This window comes from Acyrthosiphon pisum, chromosome X, assembly GCF_005508785.2.
Source record: "Acyrthosiphon pisum isolate AL4f chromosome X, pea_aphid_22Mar2018_4r6ur, whole genome shotgun sequence".
Taxonomy (NCBI): Eukaryota; Metazoa; Arthropoda; class Insecta; order Hemiptera; family Aphididae; genus Acyrthosiphon; species Acyrthosiphon pisum.
In genome coordinates, this window is record NC_042493.1 from 79,313,513 (window position 1) to 79,334,706 (window position 21,194).

General features: G+C 29.0%; 2 protein-coding genes and 1 long non-coding RNA gene across 4 annotated transcripts in view; 2 read left to right on the top strand and 1 right to left on the bottom strand.

Moving 5' to 3' along the window:
* The window catches only part of LOC100166135 (bicaudal D-related protein homolog), a 26,703-nt gene extending 19,327 nt beyond the window's left edge, over window positions 1-7,376 (top strand). Inside the window, exons 5-7 of the mRNA XM_001942684.5 lie at window positions 551-1,066; window positions 2,697-3,041; window positions 5,593-7,376. Coding sequence (XP_001942719.1) covers window positions 551-1,066; window positions 2,697-3,041; window positions 5,593-5,823 — 1,092 coding nt within the window. The 3' untranslated portion in view covers window positions 5,824-7,376. The remainder of the gene's footprint in view (window positions 1-550; window positions 1,067-2,696; window positions 3,042-5,592) is intronic.
* A 5,679-nt stretch (window positions 7,377-13,055) lies between these two features.
* LOC103308946 lies at window positions 13,056-17,263 on the bottom strand. Of its 2 annotated transcripts, XR_001679228.2 has the most exons (4): window positions 16,922-17,263; window positions 16,578-16,800; window positions 14,714-14,858; window positions 14,133-14,434 (listed from the first exon to the last, which is right to left on the bottom strand). It is a non-coding gene; the product is annotated as an uncharacterized LOC103308946 (long non-coding RNA). The 2 variants fall into 2 exon arrangements; XR_001679227.2 differs by lacking the exon at window positions 16,578-16,800 and having other exon boundaries at window positions 13,056-14,434.
* Window positions 17,264-17,289: 26 nt separating this feature from the next.
* Window positions 17,290-20,251, top strand: LOC100574705. The gene is made up of 3 exons (XM_003243446.4): window positions 17,290-18,050; window positions 18,949-19,153; window positions 19,254-20,251. Exons 1-3 carry the CDS (start codon window positions 17,906-17,908, stop codon window positions 19,507-19,509), a joined length of 606 nt encoding a protein of 201 aa, XP_003243494.1. The 5' UTR covers window positions 17,290-17,905; the 3' UTR covers window positions 19,510-20,251.
* The last annotated feature ends 943 nt before the right edge of the window (window positions 20,252-21,194 follow it).

The following is a 21,194-nucleotide window of genomic DNA, read 5'->3' on the forward strand; positions in this document are numbered from 1 at the left end:
GCTCACATAATCAAAAAACAGTCACGATACAATATATTACACCAGTCGCGTGCCTGTAAAATGTATATTATAACTAAATGCCGGAATTATCTTTTTTTTTTTTAGTCTATGTAGTCAGACGGGGGTTCGAAATCTTAACAAATTATGAAACGTTTAAATGAATTGAAAAAGTTGTTTTTTGCGTGTTTTCAGAATATTTCGTATAATAAAAAATATTAGAGAATATATAAATTTCTTTTTTTATCATAGATTTTCGATATTTTGTGTTGCTATGTGGCAAAAGTGCCGTCCACTCTTTATTCTCTCGACTATAAGTTGGAGTTTTTTTTAAGCTGTGTTATTTTTTATTGCCTATAAACCTATTTATATTAGTATTTTGTTCTTTATTCTTTTGCATATAAAAGCATATTATTTACATATTTTATTATGATTTTTAAAGAATATTATCAACTTTTTAATTAACATTTTATTTTGGCTATTTTAAGAGAATATTATTCGGGCCTCTAAATGTATAATCTACCTGTAATATCATTTATGTTTTCCTATACAGTCAGCCATGTTGGCCAAGCAGTTGGACGACGCGCTCTGTTCGGGTGGTGCAGGAGACTGGAGAGGACGAGGGGGAAAGTGCGCTTCTTGCAACAGCGTCGGCGGCGCGACGGCGACGTCCCGGACGAACGGCTCCGGCGGTACCGAATCGCAGCCGATGTCGCTGTTGGCCGAACTGGAACAAGCCGAGGCGGCCAACACGCAAACGGCCGCTGGTTCTGCGCCGCCCATGGTCGACGTCGACCTGACGGAGCATCGGCCCAACGACCCCAACGACTTCGGGTCGGACGCCGAAAGGTTGGTCACCCGGCTGTGCGATGCGCTCGAGCGCCGGGCCGGCCATGCGGACGCGGTGTCGCCGGAGTTATCGGCCAGCACCAGGTACCGGCTGCTCAAGCTGATGGGCTGCGGCGGTGGAGACGGGAGCACGGCGGCCGGCGTCAAGTCCACAGGCCCCGTTGACCTGGCGGAACTGGTTCGCAACCGTGACGGTCGGGTGGCCGAGCTCACGTGTGAGGTACGTTCCAGTGCAGGTGGTGGTCGCCCTAGGCGTTTCTACTAGAATTGTAAAAAAGTCCGACCGGATAATTTGTTACGTTTTTGCTGGTTTCGACTGGTTATCGTAGTGATTTCTCCAAGTCCCCAAGTTTCCTTTATCCCCGAAAACAATATATAATAATATAACAGTGGACGATATTAGACAACTTGAATCATATAATTTAGATTTTCATGGCCATTGTACGACACTCCCCCGCATGTGGCAAAGCCAGTAATTGGGGTGTGTATTAAATTTTGTATTGGGGTGTTTTAGTTAAATATTTAAATATAGCATTCGAAGAGCTTGACACACTTTTCATTGTAATCATCAACCTTCATATCAATAAATAATAATATCAAGTATTAAATACTGACCACGTCATGACACATATTTTGTACAAATCTGAATCATAAACCTAGTACTTACGTATATTTTTTGCATAAATATGGCCGATATGGGATGTTTTAACACACAAAACACTCCACTGCTTCCACGACCCACCGGAATGCAACACAATGATGAGGTCGGGCGTAACGTCCGTATAAGCAGAACTCGCTAAAATGCATAGTATAATATTGTGACAACAGGTTCTATTATAGAGAAGCTATGATATGCATTGGCGCAAATAGGTGGGGGCTTGGTGGGACTTAGTCCCCCCCCCACATTTCTGCCAAGTCCCTCCAGTTCAAAAGTCAATAATTAGTACTGAGCATATATAATTTTTAGAAAATATTATAGGTGGGGCTTTAGTCCCTCCAAAATAATTTGTCTATTTGCGCCTATGATGATATGTATCACAATAGATAAAAAAGGTGCACAACAACTAACAAAAAAGGATCTTCCATATAAGAGACGGACCCCCGAAAAAGACTAGAATTTTTGGCATTCAAGGAAAATATGATTTATAAAACTTTCTTCGAGTTGATGAGTTCTGGTCTTCTAAATAAATCCCCCCCCCCCCCCACCAAGATAAAGACTTGTAATGTGTGCCTCTCGTAATTGCTGTTGCGATAGAAGAACATTTCACAATATGTCGATTGCGTCTTTTAAGATAGACTTTCTAGAAAATGTTCTTATACTAATAACATCGTTTACTCTTTACAAGATAATATTACATAATATAATGATGGGATACATGCATGCCAAAAAACAATGTACTATTTCATAATCGAGTACTAAATACCTACGTTAAATAATAAATAATAACAAAATGTGAGTGTATTTAACATTATACATTTAATTTTCATACACAATTATTATGATAGGTAATAAGTTATTATTATAGTTATTATTACTAATAACTATAATTATTATAGTTTCTAAAAATCATAGGATTTCAACAAATATTTCTCTATGTATATTATGATAGTCTTAAAAATTGATTGAATAAAAAGAAAAAAATTCAAACAGCTGTTTGCTATTGCATACTTGTAAAGCGTTTTTAGTCTTTATGCAAAAATTCAAAGTTCTTTTATATTATAAAATATAATTTATACTTTTCGTCATTGCTGTCTGTCTCTTCCTGTCCAATAGATCTATTATAAAAATGTATAAACTCATATAACCGAGGTTTTCCTATTTTATTGATTTTTCGTTTTTGTACATAAAGTTGTCCGTGAGAGACGCGGAGCTACAGGCAGCCCGCGAGGAACGTGATCTGGCTGTGCGGGACAAAATGGACGCGATGCGGATTCGGTGTGTCCGGTGCGGTGATGCGGGCAGCGGAGAGGCCGCCGACGCCACTTCCGGGTCCGGCACCGACGAGAAGGACACGTCGTTAATCCCGGAACTGCTGAGAAAAGCGTGGGAACAGCGGGATGGGGCCGTAAGGCGGAAAAACGCAGTGCAGGTGCAGCTGGCCCGGACCCGGGTGGACGTGCTACAAGCCAACGGTCAACTGATGGAGGCCATCGGGCAGAAGGTGGAACTCAGTCAACAGTTGGAACAGTGGCAGGTTCGTATTTCAGCAAACTATATGAATTGTTTATGTATATACAACTCCGGAATCGCACTGATTGTTTGATGACAAACTCAGTTGACATTTTCTCAGCCACACATACCTATCTACCGTTTCATTTGAACCGTCATGAAATCGTCTAATTTTAAAACTGTAGGTACCTATCACCTCGGTATATGTATGAAAATTGTAAGAAAGAAACACAGAAATACAGCATTTCTATACATCTTGGACTTTGGTACATTTTTAGGTTTTTAAATTTTTGTTAATGATTTCCTACATTTCTTATTTTATAATCGAAAGCGGGATACATTTCTAAACAACATTTTGCTACGTAAAAAGTATAAATATTGAATATTTGAATAGATCATTGTTTATTTTCTTATTAATACTCATTACAAGTTGAGGTGTTTAGCAGAGCCATAACAAGGAGCTTGACTATTTAACATATTTCCATCCTTGTAGATTTATTTTAACCCATCCTTCCCGGCTGCCTCTCAACCACACACAAACACACATATGAAAAATGTATATAATATAATTTATTTTATTCTATTTTTAAATTAATAATATTAATAGGAAAACAATTAATTATATTGATATTTATTAACATAACATCAACAATTCACTTCAGCTACTATTGCACTTGATATACAAAAATTTACTATTTTATAAAACTAAATTACCTACAAATTACATTTAAATATTAAAAATAATAAAACATTTGAAAAAAAAACTAAACATTTTTCGTATTTTTTTAAGTAAATATTTTTTATATTAATTGAACTCTACTTTAAATGATTGATATTTTTCTTATTAACGAATATAATAAACTAAAATAAGAAATTCTTAAAATTAAATTTAAGAAATAAATTTACATTTACAATAGGTATGCTAAATTATATTATTGAAAATAAAATTTCCCCGACTGATTGAATTTATGTTTGAATATTTACCCGACTTAAAAATTAAAATATAATATCACTGTCTAACCAGTTGTCCATATTACTCTACTGATAAATATCTAAACTTTGTGCCTTGTTAAATATAGCCGTAAGTATAAAATAAGCTATATAATTACAAGACTGCATACCAATTTGGAAAGAATGTAATTTTTTGGTCCTTAATACTAATTTTTTGTCTGAATTGACTACACCATTAAATTCTATTCGATATTTAACGTAAAATGGCACTAACCCTAAGAACTTCTACAACATTTATTATTTTGATAGGCTTATTTAAATTTTTTTTATTATAAATTCATAAGTGATTTTATTGTTCCAACTGTGGATATATTTCAATGTCGTAGAACTAGTGACTATAATTCCATCCATGAATTAATTCTTTACCAATTATAAAGGCAGAAATAAGCATAAGACCTAGGTACATTCGGTCCAAGGTATAACACTCCCCCCTATACAAAATACACTGTGTACTAATACACTATATTGTAGCTATTATATTAGTGTAACTATTTTACAGATATTCTAAATAAAATTAATATAATTTATAATAACATAGATATATTTTGTTCTGACTTTTGCTCCCTATTTTTCGTTGTGCCCCTGACCTGGGTCAGTCTCGCTAAGCCCTTGATGATTGATACACTATAAAGTGTAGAGTTGTAGCATCACCGCAGGGGGTACCTACTCCTTGCCATTTTACTCCGCTGATCTAAACTTTAAATATGCATACAGCTTACCTATTAATAAAATAATAACTTTTTCTTTGGTTTTCAATATTTAGTAAAGCATATTTTGCTTCTGCTTATGAAATCATAAATATAGGTTGTCGTAATGTCGTTGAAAAACCGAAGAACACCACACAATGATAAACATTTTTTTGTAAATATATCCAGTGTTAATATTGATACATGTTTTTTTTATACTTCAAACTTTTACTTGTAAGTATACAAGTACCTAAACCTACTTTAAAATAGCAATAATCAATTCAGAAAATCAGTATAGCCAGTTAAACGGGCCATATCCATTATACGTGCGTCCGTGGACAAAAGTGAGCTATAGTCAATCAAATTGTTAAATTTATTCAATTTCAGATTGCCAAAAAAAAGTTACCGTGTCATCTTTAAAAGTAGAATTTTTTTTTTTTTTTTTTAATAGTGCTACAATGTGGCATGAAGTTACCAAATGTAAATTTAAAGTATCTATAACTATAGAAATCTTTGTTTTGTCTATATAGTATATACTATATTTATATACGTTGATTAGTGCCTAAGTAAGGACATCTTCATTTTATTATGCAGATGAGTAATTAGACATAATTACTTAATGACAATATCTATAAATATCAACCTTAATCTATGCACCTTTCAGATCTTATTAAAAATATATTTCAAGTTTCGTGAAAATTGGTCCAGTTGATTCAGAGGAGATACTATAAGATAGCAATTACAAATTGCGTCGAACTGGGGGATAGAAGGGCTACGCTTCGCACCACCCAATTTTACTAATATTACCTCGGACCAATAATATAATTATATGCATATGTCATATGAAAATCTATAAATTAATGATTTGTATGGTTTCAGATGGACATGCAAGCTCTGCTCGACGAGCAGATGCGCAGGAAGCTGCTTGCTCCACCGGTGCAATCTTCGGCCACCGGTACGGCCGAATTCGGTGGTGGAAATCAGCAAAAGTTTTCCAGCACCGGAGGGTTCCCTTCCATGTCGGCTTCGAGCTTGGGAAGTCTCGGGTCGTCGGGTCTCATGAACTCGCTGCTGATGATCGCCGGCGGCGGAGGCAATGCAAACAGATGACGTGGCAAACGATATTGTTGATTTAAGAAACGGTCGTGGGCCATTCAATTATAGACAATAATATAACATTGTAACATATTGTGAATAATTATTGTGTAATGGATCAAGTTCGCATGTTAGTCATATCGCATCCAATCGACGTTTTAAACTGTCAAATAATTAGAAATTGGTTTCATTATTATTTTTTTTATTTTCGATATGGTTTGCGTTAGTCGTCGATTTACTTAAATATATCTTGTCGGTGAGATTTACGATTTTCCGTCAATCAACATCCTCTTCGCCTCGTCAATGCTTTTTATAGGTACTTACTAAACTAAGAATAGTGTTTATTTTTTATTTCCCTACAAATCCACTTCAAATTTCACACCAATTTCTAACTGTGAGATAATATGAAGTTCTCCAAAATCGTAAATATGTGATAGTCATTTTCTAAAATTATTTTGGTCTCTGTTCGTGTCATAGACCCTTTCCAGAACATTTATTAGTGATATGTACATAGTTTATCTGGCGGTTCGTTTCGGTTTATTTGTTTATATATATTTTAGACTGTAGTGTTGCAAAAACTAGTACAAAATATTTATAACAAAAGTTACCTCACGTGCGCACACTCATTGATATGATATTATACGTCATAATGTATTTATATATTAAGGTGGAGAAGTTTAAGGATTCGTTCGAATTATTATTCACACAAGAAATTATACAAAATCATAAACTGAAATTTAAAAACGAAAGATTTCCGTAGATTTCTTTCGTTTAAAAAAACGAATGGCTCAAATTGCTGTTTTTATAACTATATCGTATTCGTATAAAATATGTATATTATACGTTCAAAATGTCACGAGACGTGTAAAATATAACAAATTACAACCTTATTATAATTAGCTTGTGCTCTTTTTAATTACCTGTATGTTTTTATTATCAAATACAAAATCTAACAAATTAAAAGTTGTACAAAAATACAAAATATTAATTAGATAATTATTACTTATAACAAAATATTATTTACTTTTCTTAAATTTTACCACGCAAAACATTTTTTTTCTGTTAAGTTTATTATGTAAATAATTATATATTTAGACGTTTTCGTATTTTGTATTGCCCGTTTTAATCCTATAAGTTTCTCTACCCAATATTATACTTTTTGGGTAAGCAGGTGTATCATTGTACATAAACGATAGGTAAACTAATAGTATACTTATTGTATTATTCACTACTATAAATACTTTAATACATTAAGACGTATACATAAAACTAGAATCTACTTATATAAATATATATTATTCAATTGTTGTATTAATAATAATCGATATTTAAAATCGTATCTTACACTATACTACCTAAATATTATTGTAAGAACGATATAGTATTAAGAGCACGTTCACCATTATGTTTACAACCAAGTACCTACATTATTGTAAAAAAAAAAAAATAGATACCATATAAACCACAAATTATTCGCGTATAAATCTATATACCTGTTGTTATATAAGTACTTAAAATAAATAACAATAATAATTGTTCAAATCTTAATAAAAAATTTTGTATGAATATTTTTCATTCTTTGTACTTATGTCCGCTGTTCCGTAAAATTAATACGTTAAAATGTATGTCAGTGAATGTATAGTTGTGTATTTATGAAATTTTTACAAAAAATCAATTCTTTGAGGTAGTATCATAATAATATGTACTACTATCTAACCCCGTGCACTTCGTTACTCGTTAAATGTACCAACTCTATATGACCCAAACTTTGTTCAATTCGTTATTTAATATTTGGTGGATGGCGTTCAAAACGTATCTTAACTTTTTCGTTGCCCGGAGTAAAAATTCTGATTCGCATCAGGTAGGCAATCTATCTGCGGTAGATCGGAGACCCCGTGCTGTTTGTACGTAAGTGTATAATTTCAATCTATAGAGTATCAATGTAATACCATGTTTGTCGTTTTGTTTGTCGGACAAACATTGTGACACGGGACTTTCATATAGGTATAAGATAGCTGACCCGGCAATTGCTATTGCCGTATATTTAAAACAATTATACTATTTTACAAACAAATTTCTTTTTTCATTTCTTATTTATGTATTTATATTTACAATATTAAATGATGTCGCTACTGTGTAGATTTAACAACAATTTCAAAAATTATAATTTTAACCCATACACAATAGTCAGGGTTACACCGTCGAGTTACTGAATAAGATGACATTATACAGAAAGTTTTGATATCATTATTTTAATGAGTTTTTTAAGATCATAACTACAAAACAAAAACCATTAAATTTATTCAGGAAGAACTTCCCTGTGACCCTGTAAACGATATTTGATGTTGTTTTATTTTGTGGTAGCAAAATAACTTAATTTTCAGGAGCTCTGACCCGCGATAGGTTGGCCATTAATTTATGTATTGTATACATACACACTACTGCGTCAAATGTGGCTCAGATCACCTCACCTCAGATTGCAGTAAGCCGCGCGAACAACCGGCCAAGTGTGCCCTATGCCTCGGAGCACACACTGCCAATTTTAAAGGATGACCGTCAAACAAACTGTTCAAACTGTCTCACAAGAAACCACCACCGAGTTCCAATACAATGCATATTCAAAAAACACCTCCAAAAGCTCCATCCAACGGAGCCAAAGAAATTAATGTTCAACCTCGTTCCAAACGTTATGACTAAGCCGTTCCAGTTAACTCTCTACTAAACATCGTTTCAACAACGATATCTCAATTTATCTACTCTACTAATCTAAATTCGTTAATTGATTCCCTAATCTCCCTCCTAACCGAGATCTTACACAAACAATTATCTCCATAGATAATTCTTCGAAACCACTCATAATCCGTTATAACTTATAATATTAAAATAGCTTCTCATATAATGTATAAAATTAAATGAATGTCACTTTTTTTCGAACTCAAAATCTTGAAAACTACTCTTCCGAATTACTTGAAATTCAACACAGATGTTTAGCCAGATTAGGGGAAGGTCAGTAGCTATATGAGAATCGCAAAATATAACTCAAAGTCACTGAAAATAAAGATACAAGTGGTGCGCTCTAACAGATTAATATTCAATATACATAATAACGTATATAAATAATAATTATAATTATCCTCCCTCCTATACTATAAAATGAAGATTAAAATTAAAATTAAAATTCGTTTCGTTTTTTCAATTGCCTTTTGTGCTCTATTTGTTAATTTTATTTCTTTTGAAACACGTGGATATGTGGTATCATGTTCCATTGGTACACTATACCTAGGAGGCGCCACGGTTCTCGGAATCTTAATTTTATAGTATAGGAGGATAATTATAATTATTATTTATATACGTTATTATGTATATTGAATTAATATTCAATATTTGATCTGTTAGAGTGCACCACTTGTACCAATCTTGGATCTTTATTTTCTGTGACTGAGTTATATTTTGCGATTCTCATATAGCTATACTGACCTTCCCCTAATCCGGCTAAACATCTGTGTTGAATTTCAAGTAATTCGGACGAGTAGTTTTCAAGATATTGAGTTCGGAAAAAAGCGACATTCATTTAATTTTATACATAATATGAAAAGCTATTACAATATTATAACGGATTATGAGTGGTTTCGAAGAATTATCTATGGAGATAATTATTTGTGTAAGACCTCGGTTAGAAGGGAGTACTAAAATGTACCCGGTCGGGGGGCGCTGCGCTGAGTGCCTGCAGCCCACTAATGTAATTTCTCCTGTCATTCATCATTAAATTATCAAATTTGCGTATTGTACTAACATTGTATAGAATGTAAATATTTCAAAAATTAATTAAAAAAATTAAAAAAATATTATTTGTTATAAAAAAAGTTTGTAAAATTGAGTTACTGCCTTATTCGTGACGCACGTCGAAGTAACAACATATAGTATGCTGAAATGCGGGTGTATGTGATTTATTGTTGTTAATATAATATTATCTATACGTACTCCGATCTCATGAAGTGTTGCAAAAATGACAATATTTTAAGAATATTCTTGTAAGATACCTGTTAACGATTTTTTTCTTTTTAAAATTACTAAAATATATTTATTTTAAATAAAATTGGTAATTTATTAAAAACCTATTAAAAACGCATGTTATATGCATTTATGAACCAATATGCAATAATCCTCTAAATAGGTATGCAAAATATGCAATATAAAATTTGGTGTTTAAATTCAGTGTGAGATGAACCGTGGACGTTTTAGAACCCCCTAGACGTGCATAGTGCATACACTTAGTATACTAATATGCAAATGCATATAAATCCGAGCTCTAATTAAATATACATTATATGAATTAAATTGAAATATTGTTTACCAATTTAATTTAAACATTAATCAATTTTGTTTCAATATTTTTTACAAGTTATTTGTAAGCGCAATTAAACCACATATTTCGATTGAATGTCAACTACTAATTAATTTTCATTGAATACGAAATTAAAATTAAACATTTAATAAATATAAATAAATAGGTATTAATTAAGAGTTTGATTTTCAATCTTTATTAATAATTAATCTTAGTAAATTAAATATATATAACTTATACAGTTTTAAATGTGCATTAAGATTAAAATATTTTTTCTTCAATGTTAACTAATTCTTGTTCAATATTTCAATTATAAAATACAAAATTAAATAACTACCTATTCAATGTTGGATAGTTTTAATTTTAAATACTTAAATTACAATTAAAATTAAACCTTGATACATGCAATAGTTATGATTGAAAAATGTTGTGTGGACTGTGGGATAGATATACGTAAAATCTCTTTCATTTTAAATATACAGGTAAAACCGATTTCCTTAGCTTCTATCTAAAAAAGTTTCATTTTGCTTAAAAAATAAGTTGCTTAATCGTCTAAATCTAAAGTTCCACTAGTGACGATTTATAAAAATTAAAAATAATTTTGTTTATTTAATTGTATTAAGCTATATAATGCTATAAGTTTTCATTGGTAACTAATTTCTGAATGGGAGGTATATATAATTATATTAAAAACTCTATAAAAAAACTTTCTTTACTTAAATATTTTTTTTATCAATAGGTATTAGGTAGTGTGGGATATATTTTATACTATATTTAGTTTAATTAAAATATAATTAAAGATTTTATAAAATTTTAAAATTTTTTTGATTTATAAAATTATATTTTTAAATAATATTCAATATACAGTAGATTGTGTAATTGTTATCTATTATTAATTATTTTCTAATTAAATAGTTAATTATTTATTTTAAAAATAAATGTGGTTTTATAATTTATTTATTAATCATATTGTAACTTAGTTCAAGTAATAATAAAATTAATTTAAAAATAAATATGTTTATAATGTGTAGGTGAAATGATAATATTATATATTATACAAAATTAAAACATGTAACCATAGACATATTAATAATATAAAATATATTATAATAATTTTATTAATATGTCTATGCATGTAATAGTGGTAACACAGGTATGCATCAATAATCGTATGTCACATTTTAATACCTATCTTATAAGTTATAACCTTAAAAAACTCTTATTATAATAAAAACAAAATGTCTCATGTAATAGTATTTTGTAATCTTATGTTTTACTTAACTTAAGTAGTATAATTATAGCATAAATATTTTAGGTATATTATACCTATAATGAGTCTTAAAAAATTGATTTGTAATTTAATTTGTTCTTCTTTAAATAATGAAATAATTGATTTTCACTATAAAAGGTATTATTTACTTCGTAAAAAAAATATATATATATAAATATTACTCAAGTAAAATATAACATTACAAAATATTATTACAAGAGACCACGGACTAAAATATCTTAGTCTGTGTATGAGAAACATTTGTTTTGATTATATAAGATATTAAATTGCAACATACGATTGTTGACGCATACCACAGCATTACCACTATTACAAACATTTTATGTAAAACCAAAGGGGAAATTAATATATCGTACAACATTTTCATGGAGTGAATGTATAATATTGTTATGATAATATATATTGGAAATGAAAACTTATGTATATTGTGATGATATATGAGTAAAATATTCTAGAGCAATGTTTGATTTTCTGCCAAAAAGTGTACTTTAAACAAAAGCCTGGGCATAAACGTTTTAAAAAGTTAAAGTCGAGTTAATTTTAAATTTTAAGTTTAACTGATTTTATTGATTTAAGCTTAATAAATAATGAGTTTTTTAATCAAATTCAGGTTATATTAATTTATAAAAAAATTAAATAACAAATATAATAAAATTATTATTGATGACTCATATTGCATAAACATTTACTTATTATTTCAATCCATATTACTAGCTATTTATATACTAAAACAAAAATAACTTATAATTTAAATAACTTAAGTTAATTGCAAGTTTTCATATAACTTTTAACTTAATTTAAAAAAATTTGGGATAACTTATTAAAAATTATCATTATCTTGCTAAGTTATGACTTTATATTGACATTATAAAAAAATTGTCTGGAAATATTCATATACTCGTACTGTACAACAATTATAATTTTGTTATATGAGACTACACTAGAAATTGTATATCTACATATAGATTTTACAATATATGGTCTTAAAAGTTAAAAAATGTATATATTTATTTATACTAAGTATTTATAAGATAAAAAATATATAATTTAATTATAAATATTGTTGTACAATTAATTTAATTATAGTTTAATGACTACACAGTTTCCCTCATTTCAACCATATTAAATTATTTGCATAATTCAAAAATATCATAAGTAAATTAGCGGTGAGCATATTTTATGAAAATTACATCTCATGAAAATATTAATGTGTTCAGGTTATTTTGGTATAATTTTATTTTTTTTTATTTTTAAAATTGATTATTTCTTATACCAAATTAACAATAATTTTCTCTGAGATATTTTCAACATTTTTAAAGTCTAATATCAATAATTAAAATAATTAAAATTGAGTACATTAATAGCTATAGGCGTCCATTTTATCACTTTACATAATTACAATAATATAATATAGTGTATAATTCTAACTCGAAATTTGTTTTAATTTTTGTATGTTTTGTAATTACATTAATCATTATTCAAAAATGTATAACATGACTTTTTTAACATTTTATTCTTATATCTATTATGTGTTACATTTAGTGTATATTTATTATATAAATAATATTATATATATATATATTACGTTACATTTTGAATAATTAATACATATACTCAATATAAGCATATTGTATGTAAACTTTGACATAGTTAAAATAAACAAAAACTCAGTTCACTGCCTTTCCAAATTAAAACTGTTGTTACTACTGTAATAATACAAAGTATTAGTTGAATAATTAACATAGATGAATATTAATAAGTTAAAAATATATTAAGGTAGATCCATTAATGTCACCACATGCTTATATGAACCAAGTGGATACCAGAGGTTGAACTATTATAACCCGTAGGTATGTAACAACTCCATTGGAACTAAAATATATTATAATATATTATACATAGAAAAATGAATAATTTATTTATGATATATAAATACCAATGCAAATGAGTAAAACAATGGCCATTATACTGAACACTGAAGTATTACATTATTATATTATCCTGTGTAAAGTATTACCAATATTGAAATACAATAGATTGCTGATTATCGAATGTTAATTGAACGTACAAGCAAAATTAATAATAAGATCTTTTAAATACTCTTACATATCTACCTATTCATATTATGCTATTCCATGTAATCATATATTAAATATCTGCCATTTTAAGATATATGCATTATGTTTATAAAATAAAAAAATTATTATGGAATGCTGATTATTAGCGAGGTATTTCGGTATGTATTGTGGGTATAAAAATAATAAATATGTATGGTCAATTATCCGTACATTTATGCTTACTATCCTTGGCATTAATTAACCAGGGTGATAAGCAATCTACTGTATATACAAATAACAAATATTTTTACCTTAATAAAGACTTATAGAAATACAAAAAATAATATTTATGATATAGTAAAATTCTATGATAGACAAATACAATATATAATATGCATATTATATGGGCTTAAATCGAAATATATTACTCAATTAATATAATTAAATATTATTTTAAAAATAATTAATCATAAATGTTTGTATAGTTGATTAAAAAACGTTGAGATGCATTTATGACAAGAATAATTGTTTTTTTTTTTTTTATCTTACATATCATGTCATTTACAATTTATATAATACACCTATTTTTTTTGATTTTCTTTAAAGAAATTTATTAAATAGTGTTGGTAATATTTGAGTAAGTATATAATATAAATAATTGAAATATATTTTACATAGACTAATCCATGCATCTCTAATAAATTAAACATCCAGTAGTTTATATTCATTGTTCCTAATATTGGTTGTCTCGTTCCAGAATGGGTTCCATATTGCTGATTTGTAAATATTGTTGAAGATAAGTTGTAGACAGTTTTTGGTTTGTATTTTTCCAAACTGGTAGATAATATGGCATTGGACATTAAAGGTATGTTTGCTTTGTTTATCACGCTGTATTTGAAATCCACACAGTTTATGGATACCACATCTAATCCTCTAAACATAGAAAAATATTAATAATAACATAACATCATTGATTATTAATATCAGTATTTATTGTCAATAATAATATCAAAGGCTCAAAAGTTCATAACTTTTTCATTTTTATTGGAAACTCTTCATCGATGCTTTTCTAGCAAAAAATATTTAGTTGAAACATTTTTAGGATGAATTTGTATTTTTATACAAAAATTATTGTATAATTGTTTATTAGTTCATCAACTTTTGAGCCTTATAATAACAATTTACATCAATTAATAATGTATAGTAATTTACGTTGATGGTCCATGGAATAACATTGCTTTTGAATTAAGTATCAATTCTATGGTAATAGACAGTCTTCGGCACTCACTCACTGATCATTTTTCGGCCAAAATGTGTTATTACAATATAAAATTATCTAATATCACATTGTTTAGACCTGAAAAACCAATTAAACATTATTACTGATTACAATATTATAAAATGGAAAATTAACAAACTTAAAAAAGTATATAGGTATACTCAAATTGAAAAATGTATTGTCGTAATATTTACAGGTATGGAAAAAACTGTAAAAAAAAAAAAATATAGATAGGCTCTGATAGAGTGTACAATTTTGTATTTGTCTAGTAAAACAGAAAATAAAATGAAAAAAACCGTGCAAGATTTAAGATAATATAGTAAGTATATCATAATACTCGGTATAGAAAAACTGTCTGTATTGATAATGTCCCAATGCGCTTAGTCCATCGTATTAATAATAGCGTAACAAAATAGTATTATTACAACAAATTATGAACTGAGAACATTTATACTTTAGTGGTTCAAACATAAAAGTTGAACTTTACTCTTAGAAAAAAGCGCAAACAGTTTAAAGAAATAATATTAGACATTTGAAGTTTGTTGTTTATACAATTAAGTATGTTGGGGCATAAAGAGAAACACGGTATATGGATAACCACTGGTGAATGGTTTAAATATTACATTTATATACCCATGGATTATCTTAAAAAAAATAACAGGGAACTTATTCGACAGCTCGACTCATTATTTACAGTTAATAGTCTAGTGATAGGAACTACCGAATAACGACTATAAAATAATTAAAATATATATATAATATATAATATATTCGAATATTTTGAACGATTATTCGAATAATTTTAAATAATTTGAATGATTTGATACTATTTGAATAAATTATTATTATTCGAATGAATTATTCAAGTGAATTACTCAAGCGATTTTTTGGAATATTTTAATTTCAAAATGTGTTTTTCCATGCATAATTTGATGGTAAATTCAAAAAGTTGTGAAAACTTCATTTGGAAGCTAAGATCAAAAAACTTTAAATTTATTTACCTAGGTTTCAAAAAACAAATAGAAAAATTTGTAAGAGCGCATTAAACTATAGTGTTGTAAGCATGCGTAAAACTCCAACAATCTTGAACTTTATAAGGCTATAACTTAAAAACGAATAATTATCGCCAATTAATTTTTGCAACATCATTCATAACTCATACACATACTAAGGTTTTCGAAAAAAAATTTTTTTTTAATTTGCGTGGGCGGTAAACTTGATTTATTTTTGGTGTTTTATTGCTTATATTTTAACCCATTTATTCCAAAAAATATAAGTTGGTTCTGATTTAACTCATAATTTCTTTGTATTATTACACACCGAATGAAAAAAAATTGCTTGGGAGTTATAATACCAAGTCCCAACCATTAATATTGTTTAATTAATTTTCAAAAAAAAATATTTTATGCATTCATGAATTTTTTTATTCGATAGTACAAATTATTCGTTACTGCCCATCACTAGTGAGTACACTAATCATCTTCATAGGTATGATGTTGTAGTGTTTGCATGAATAAAATAAGTCGATTGGCTCACAATAAACATAATATTTATAAGAAAATACAGTAACAGTCGAGAACTGAGAAAGCAGAAGTTGAGATTGGAGATACCTTACCTACTCAAGAATTATAGATAATAATTAGTAATTACATTAATAATATTATAGGTAGGTAGTTTGATACAATAACTAATAAATAATAATAATATGAACTTATATCATATTATAATATAGTATATACTAAATTTATAGATCTGTAATTGTTAGATGTTACCTGTTGATAGGAGCAGTAAAGTTACCTATTTATTACAGTAGCAGTTTAATTCTTGTCATAAGTCTAGACTCTAGGGTAGTAGAGTTTCATTGTTGGACTGTTGGAGCATTGAATATTGATATTAAAACATTTCATGGATGCGGTAATGGTATTCCTATCTTCAGACGTCTAACATACACTTTTTGACCAACAAAACGGAGAGAGAAACGATGGTTCTCACATAACAGAAGCAACAAAGAAACAATAACCTTGGATGATAATGCACATTAGTATATCCTAATTCTTCATACAATAACTAAATCTTAATCTAGACTATTTCTAAATACTAGCACAGATTATATGATATATATTATATTATATGTTTTATACTTTTATATAATCTGTGATTGATGAGCATGTCGATTGATGTCATAAAATCATGCGAATTGATAGTCCATAAAGTTACCCCGTACTGTATTCCCTTGCAAACATTGAAAATTTGAAACCGACGCCGCCGCCGATAGCCGATTACCATTTACCGACCACCACCATTTTGTGCGCCGTGTTGCGACCACGAATTAAGATAATATCTTAATTCGTGGATGCGACCATAGATAAGAATATTATCAAAGAGCATATTATAAAACCATCAATGTGGTAACAACCAACAACCAACAACCGTAACAAAATATATTTCCGCAATGACGGTTGATAACGCGCGCATCTATTATTTGAGACTGGCCAGCGCCGAACTGTAGCCTGCTGTGGCGAACGTTACTCGGGGCTCCTTCTACGACGGCAACCGCATCGACTCGCTAACCGACGCCGTGCCGTTTACCGCCAACGGAACGATATCGATCGATGAACGCGTCTCGCCTCCACCTACCTCTGTCGATATAAACGATCTACTGCGACGTGTGTACTCTGCACTTATAAATAACAAACATTTCAATTATTATTTCGGTCTGCCACCAACCTACTGAAAAATCCGATCGATCGTCAGACGAGTTTGCCGTCGCGCGTACGTACAATTTAAATTATTTGATCGGCTGCCGACGCGCAGCGCACAGTTCTCTCGGCTCTCGCCCGCTCTTCGTTTCAGACTCGCCGCATTCGCATCATCGGAATTTGTCGGCGTCGTCGTGACATGTTGAACGCCGTACAAACGCTCCGCCGCCGCCGTTACTGCAGTGCCAAGCCGAACCGCCATCGGCGCGCAACAGCCGACATCTTTGGTCGCCCCGTGTGAGAGCGAAGCGTGTCCGAGCGATTGTTTTTTTTTCGTCGCGATACCCCTCAGCGGTCGACCGGAGAACCCGAGACACGCGTTCGTTTCGTGTAACATTTCTGTTCCGATAGTTCGGCGTCACCACAATGGCGTTCAACAACTCCGCTACAGTGTCCGTCGAAGGAAACGCGACCGGCGCCACGAACAGACACACATGCAAAATGCGAAATAAAAGAATGTGGAAATCTTTGCGTGCGCACATCTTGTCGCGTCGAGAAAAGAGCAAACAAGGTGCGTTTCCGTTTTTTAACATCCCTCGTTGTCGATTTAATGTTGATTCTATATTTTTACTTAATCACTCTAATATCCGAGCTCACATCACTATTCCTATTGGATATTAAATTTTCCTGATTGTCTACTACGAGGTCTACTAATAGTTTCTCTTTATCCAATATTAAATTTTATTAGGTACTAAGATAATATTAGAAATACAGTTGTACCTAATAGTAAAAGTTGAGGTTAAATTTTAGCTTTTAATATTTTTTTGTTTTTAATTTGTAGTTAAATGTTAATTGTTAGGCAGATATTAGTTTTATCAAAGTCTTAGTATTTATTGCACTTAAAGTCGACAAAAAGAGATTAATAATAATTTGAAGAAAAGTATAGATCACATAAAATAGTAAGTTTTATGACATCTAGCAATGAGGAGAATAGATTACCTATGAATTAAAAATAAATGCAATTGTAGGACAATATTTAATGAACTAGATTTTATAAAAGTTTTTAAAATTCAAATGAAAAGCTTGGTAGAGTATTTTTGGTTAGTAAATGGTCAGGTTTGTGACATTGTAATTTGGGAACCGGACGAAAAGAGACCGAGGGGGCAACCTAAAGATGTAAGACAATTAGCAGTGGAGGGAGCAGAGACATAACGGAAGCAACGATGGTCCTTAAATGCCTAGAATTATCCAAAATAAATTAAAATATTGGTTTTATTTTATTATTTAGGAACAAATAGTTGATCGGCATTAGAAGTAATAATAAACAAACAACAAAATAAATTCTTTGCTGGTATCTTCCAGTGATTGTCAATTTAAAAAAATTAGCTGCTTTAAAATATAACATTAATATAGGTTGATAATAAATAATAATTATAATATGATATATGTGGTTTTTTATTTATCAACAGATGAAGCTGATGCTGAACTTTTGAGAAAACAAAAATTTGCAGAAGATCAAAAAATGCAAGAAAATAAATTATCTTTAGCACAAATTAATGGCCGTTTGTCAGAACTACGAGATAAGCGTGATGAACTTGAAGAAGAAAAACGTGAATTGCTGAATCAGAACCAAACTATTATAAATACAGTTATAGCAGTGCCTGAGCCTAAGTGGTATATTTATACTATCAAATGTATATTTTTGTAAATTGATTATTAGGTATTATTAATCTATTGATCTGTAGGTCATGTATTTATTTTTTTTATTTTCCAGTGCAAACTATGATCGTGAATTAGTGACAAAAATCAAATTTAAAAGTAGTATAGTCCCAGATATTGCTTTTCTCCGTCATCAACGACAACAACACCAACAAAAATTTTTAGACCTGCTGACAACTACACCTCGTAAGAAAATTCCATCTCCTATGACACTTGAAGAGTTAAGTCCAATATCGGAATCTGTAGTAATACCTACAGATGTCAAAGAGAGAAGCGAACAAAATTTTTGGATTATACATCAACCAAATTAATTTTATTTTATCAATTATTACTAAAAGATAAGAATTTAACAAAATGTTCGACACTGTCTTGCAGTAGTCCATATTTTATTAGGAATGGTAATTTTAATACATTGTTTTAAAATTATTTTTATAAGGAAATTTTTTTTTTAAATTTATGACTTGTTTCCTTTTTATTTATCTAACTTTTTTTTTTACGGTATTAAAAACTACTGTTAGTACTTTAAATTATGTTACAATCAACAGATGGTCAATTTTAACTTATAAAACTTTCTCTTTTATTATTTATAATAGATATTCCACGATTAATATTAATGTAATTTGATAATTAAATTAAAATTTAATTTGTGAAGTAAAGCCAAAATAATAGTATATTGGTTAATTTTCATTACTATATATTATTACCCTAGCTTTTTTTTAACTATTAATTTATTAAGATCTTCAATTTATCCAGCAATATTGCATTTTTATTATTTAAGTTTAAACTGTTATTTACGATCATCTGAATTTGTATTCTTTTTAACAAGGTAGTTAAACAAATGTCAAATATTAAATCATGAATAATATTTTTGTATACATATTATTATTAAATATAAGATTACTATGAGTCATTCATTAGAATGATCATAATTAGTGTTATAGACTGATATTATAAAAACATTTAATATACAAATATTAATTTTTAATAAAAATGTTCTTAAACAAAATAAAAAAAACTGTTACATTTTTTTATAAAATCAATTTAAAAAGTTTATTTGGTCTTTTGTATTTATTTTTGAATGCTACCTATAAATTGATAAATTATACTTAACGGTGTTCTAATTATTTTTTAAGAAGTAAATTTAATATCAATCAATATAAACAAATTATATTATATTCTAAATACTAGTTATGAAAATTTGTATATTTTTTTACTGAGAATCATTTTTGTTAAAATAACAATAAAACATTTGCGATAAATACACTCTTGAGCTTAATAGATTTCTAGGTTCTATAAGTTATGAATAAAAATAATGTAAAATTATATTAAAATACCTAATAATGTATTTATGTTTTATAATTTTTAAATATTTTATTACTGTCAAAATAATGATTTATATTAATTAAACAATGAAATATAAATAAAAATATTTATCGCAACTAATTGATGAGCAATGGTGATTCTATCCTCTGTATTGAAAATTATTATTTGAATTATTTAACACATTTAGGCATATTTCCATAGGCGCTAATCACCCAAAAATATTAAGGGGACTTAAGCACCCAATACATTTTAAAGGGACTAGGGAGCAAAGCTGTGATGTGTTTGACCATTCACACTCCTCTTTATATCTGCAATATTTGATATCCTATAAATTAAATAAATTAAAGATTTTTATAATTAGAGCTATTAATAAAATGCATTATTTATAATTTCTTATTGTACAACATAACTTTCTATATAAAGTCTTGTACATTTGTGTGATTGGTTAAAATAATTAAAAACATTTTTTTTCTTAATACAGCTTAATAGATATTTATACGTATTATATTTTGAATTTTGAATTAATATTTTAGGATTTATTATGTACAGAGCGTTTTAAAGGGAAACTGTTGAGATTTCAAAATAATTTTTTAAGTTTTTTAACTGAATTAATTTCACAACCATAATTTATTGCAAAAATGTATGCAAATAAAAATTAATTTTTTTTTAAAAA

What these genes read in the sequence shown, in the direction of transcription:
- LOC100574705 (XM_003243446.4), top strand. Translation starts at nt 17,906, where the DNA reads ATGGCGTTCAACAACTCCGCTACAGTGTCCGTCGAAGGAAACGCGACC. An exon ending in TCGAGAAAAGAGCAAACAAG is followed by an intron (nt 18,051 to 18,948) that starts GTGCGTTTCCGT and finishes ATTTATCAACAG; the next exon opens with ATGAAGCTGATGCTGAACTT. An exon ending in GCAGTGCCTGAGCCTAAGTG is followed by an intron (nt 19,154 to 19,253) that starts GTATATTTATAC and finishes TTTATTTTCCAG; the next exon opens with TGCAAACTATGATCGTGAAT.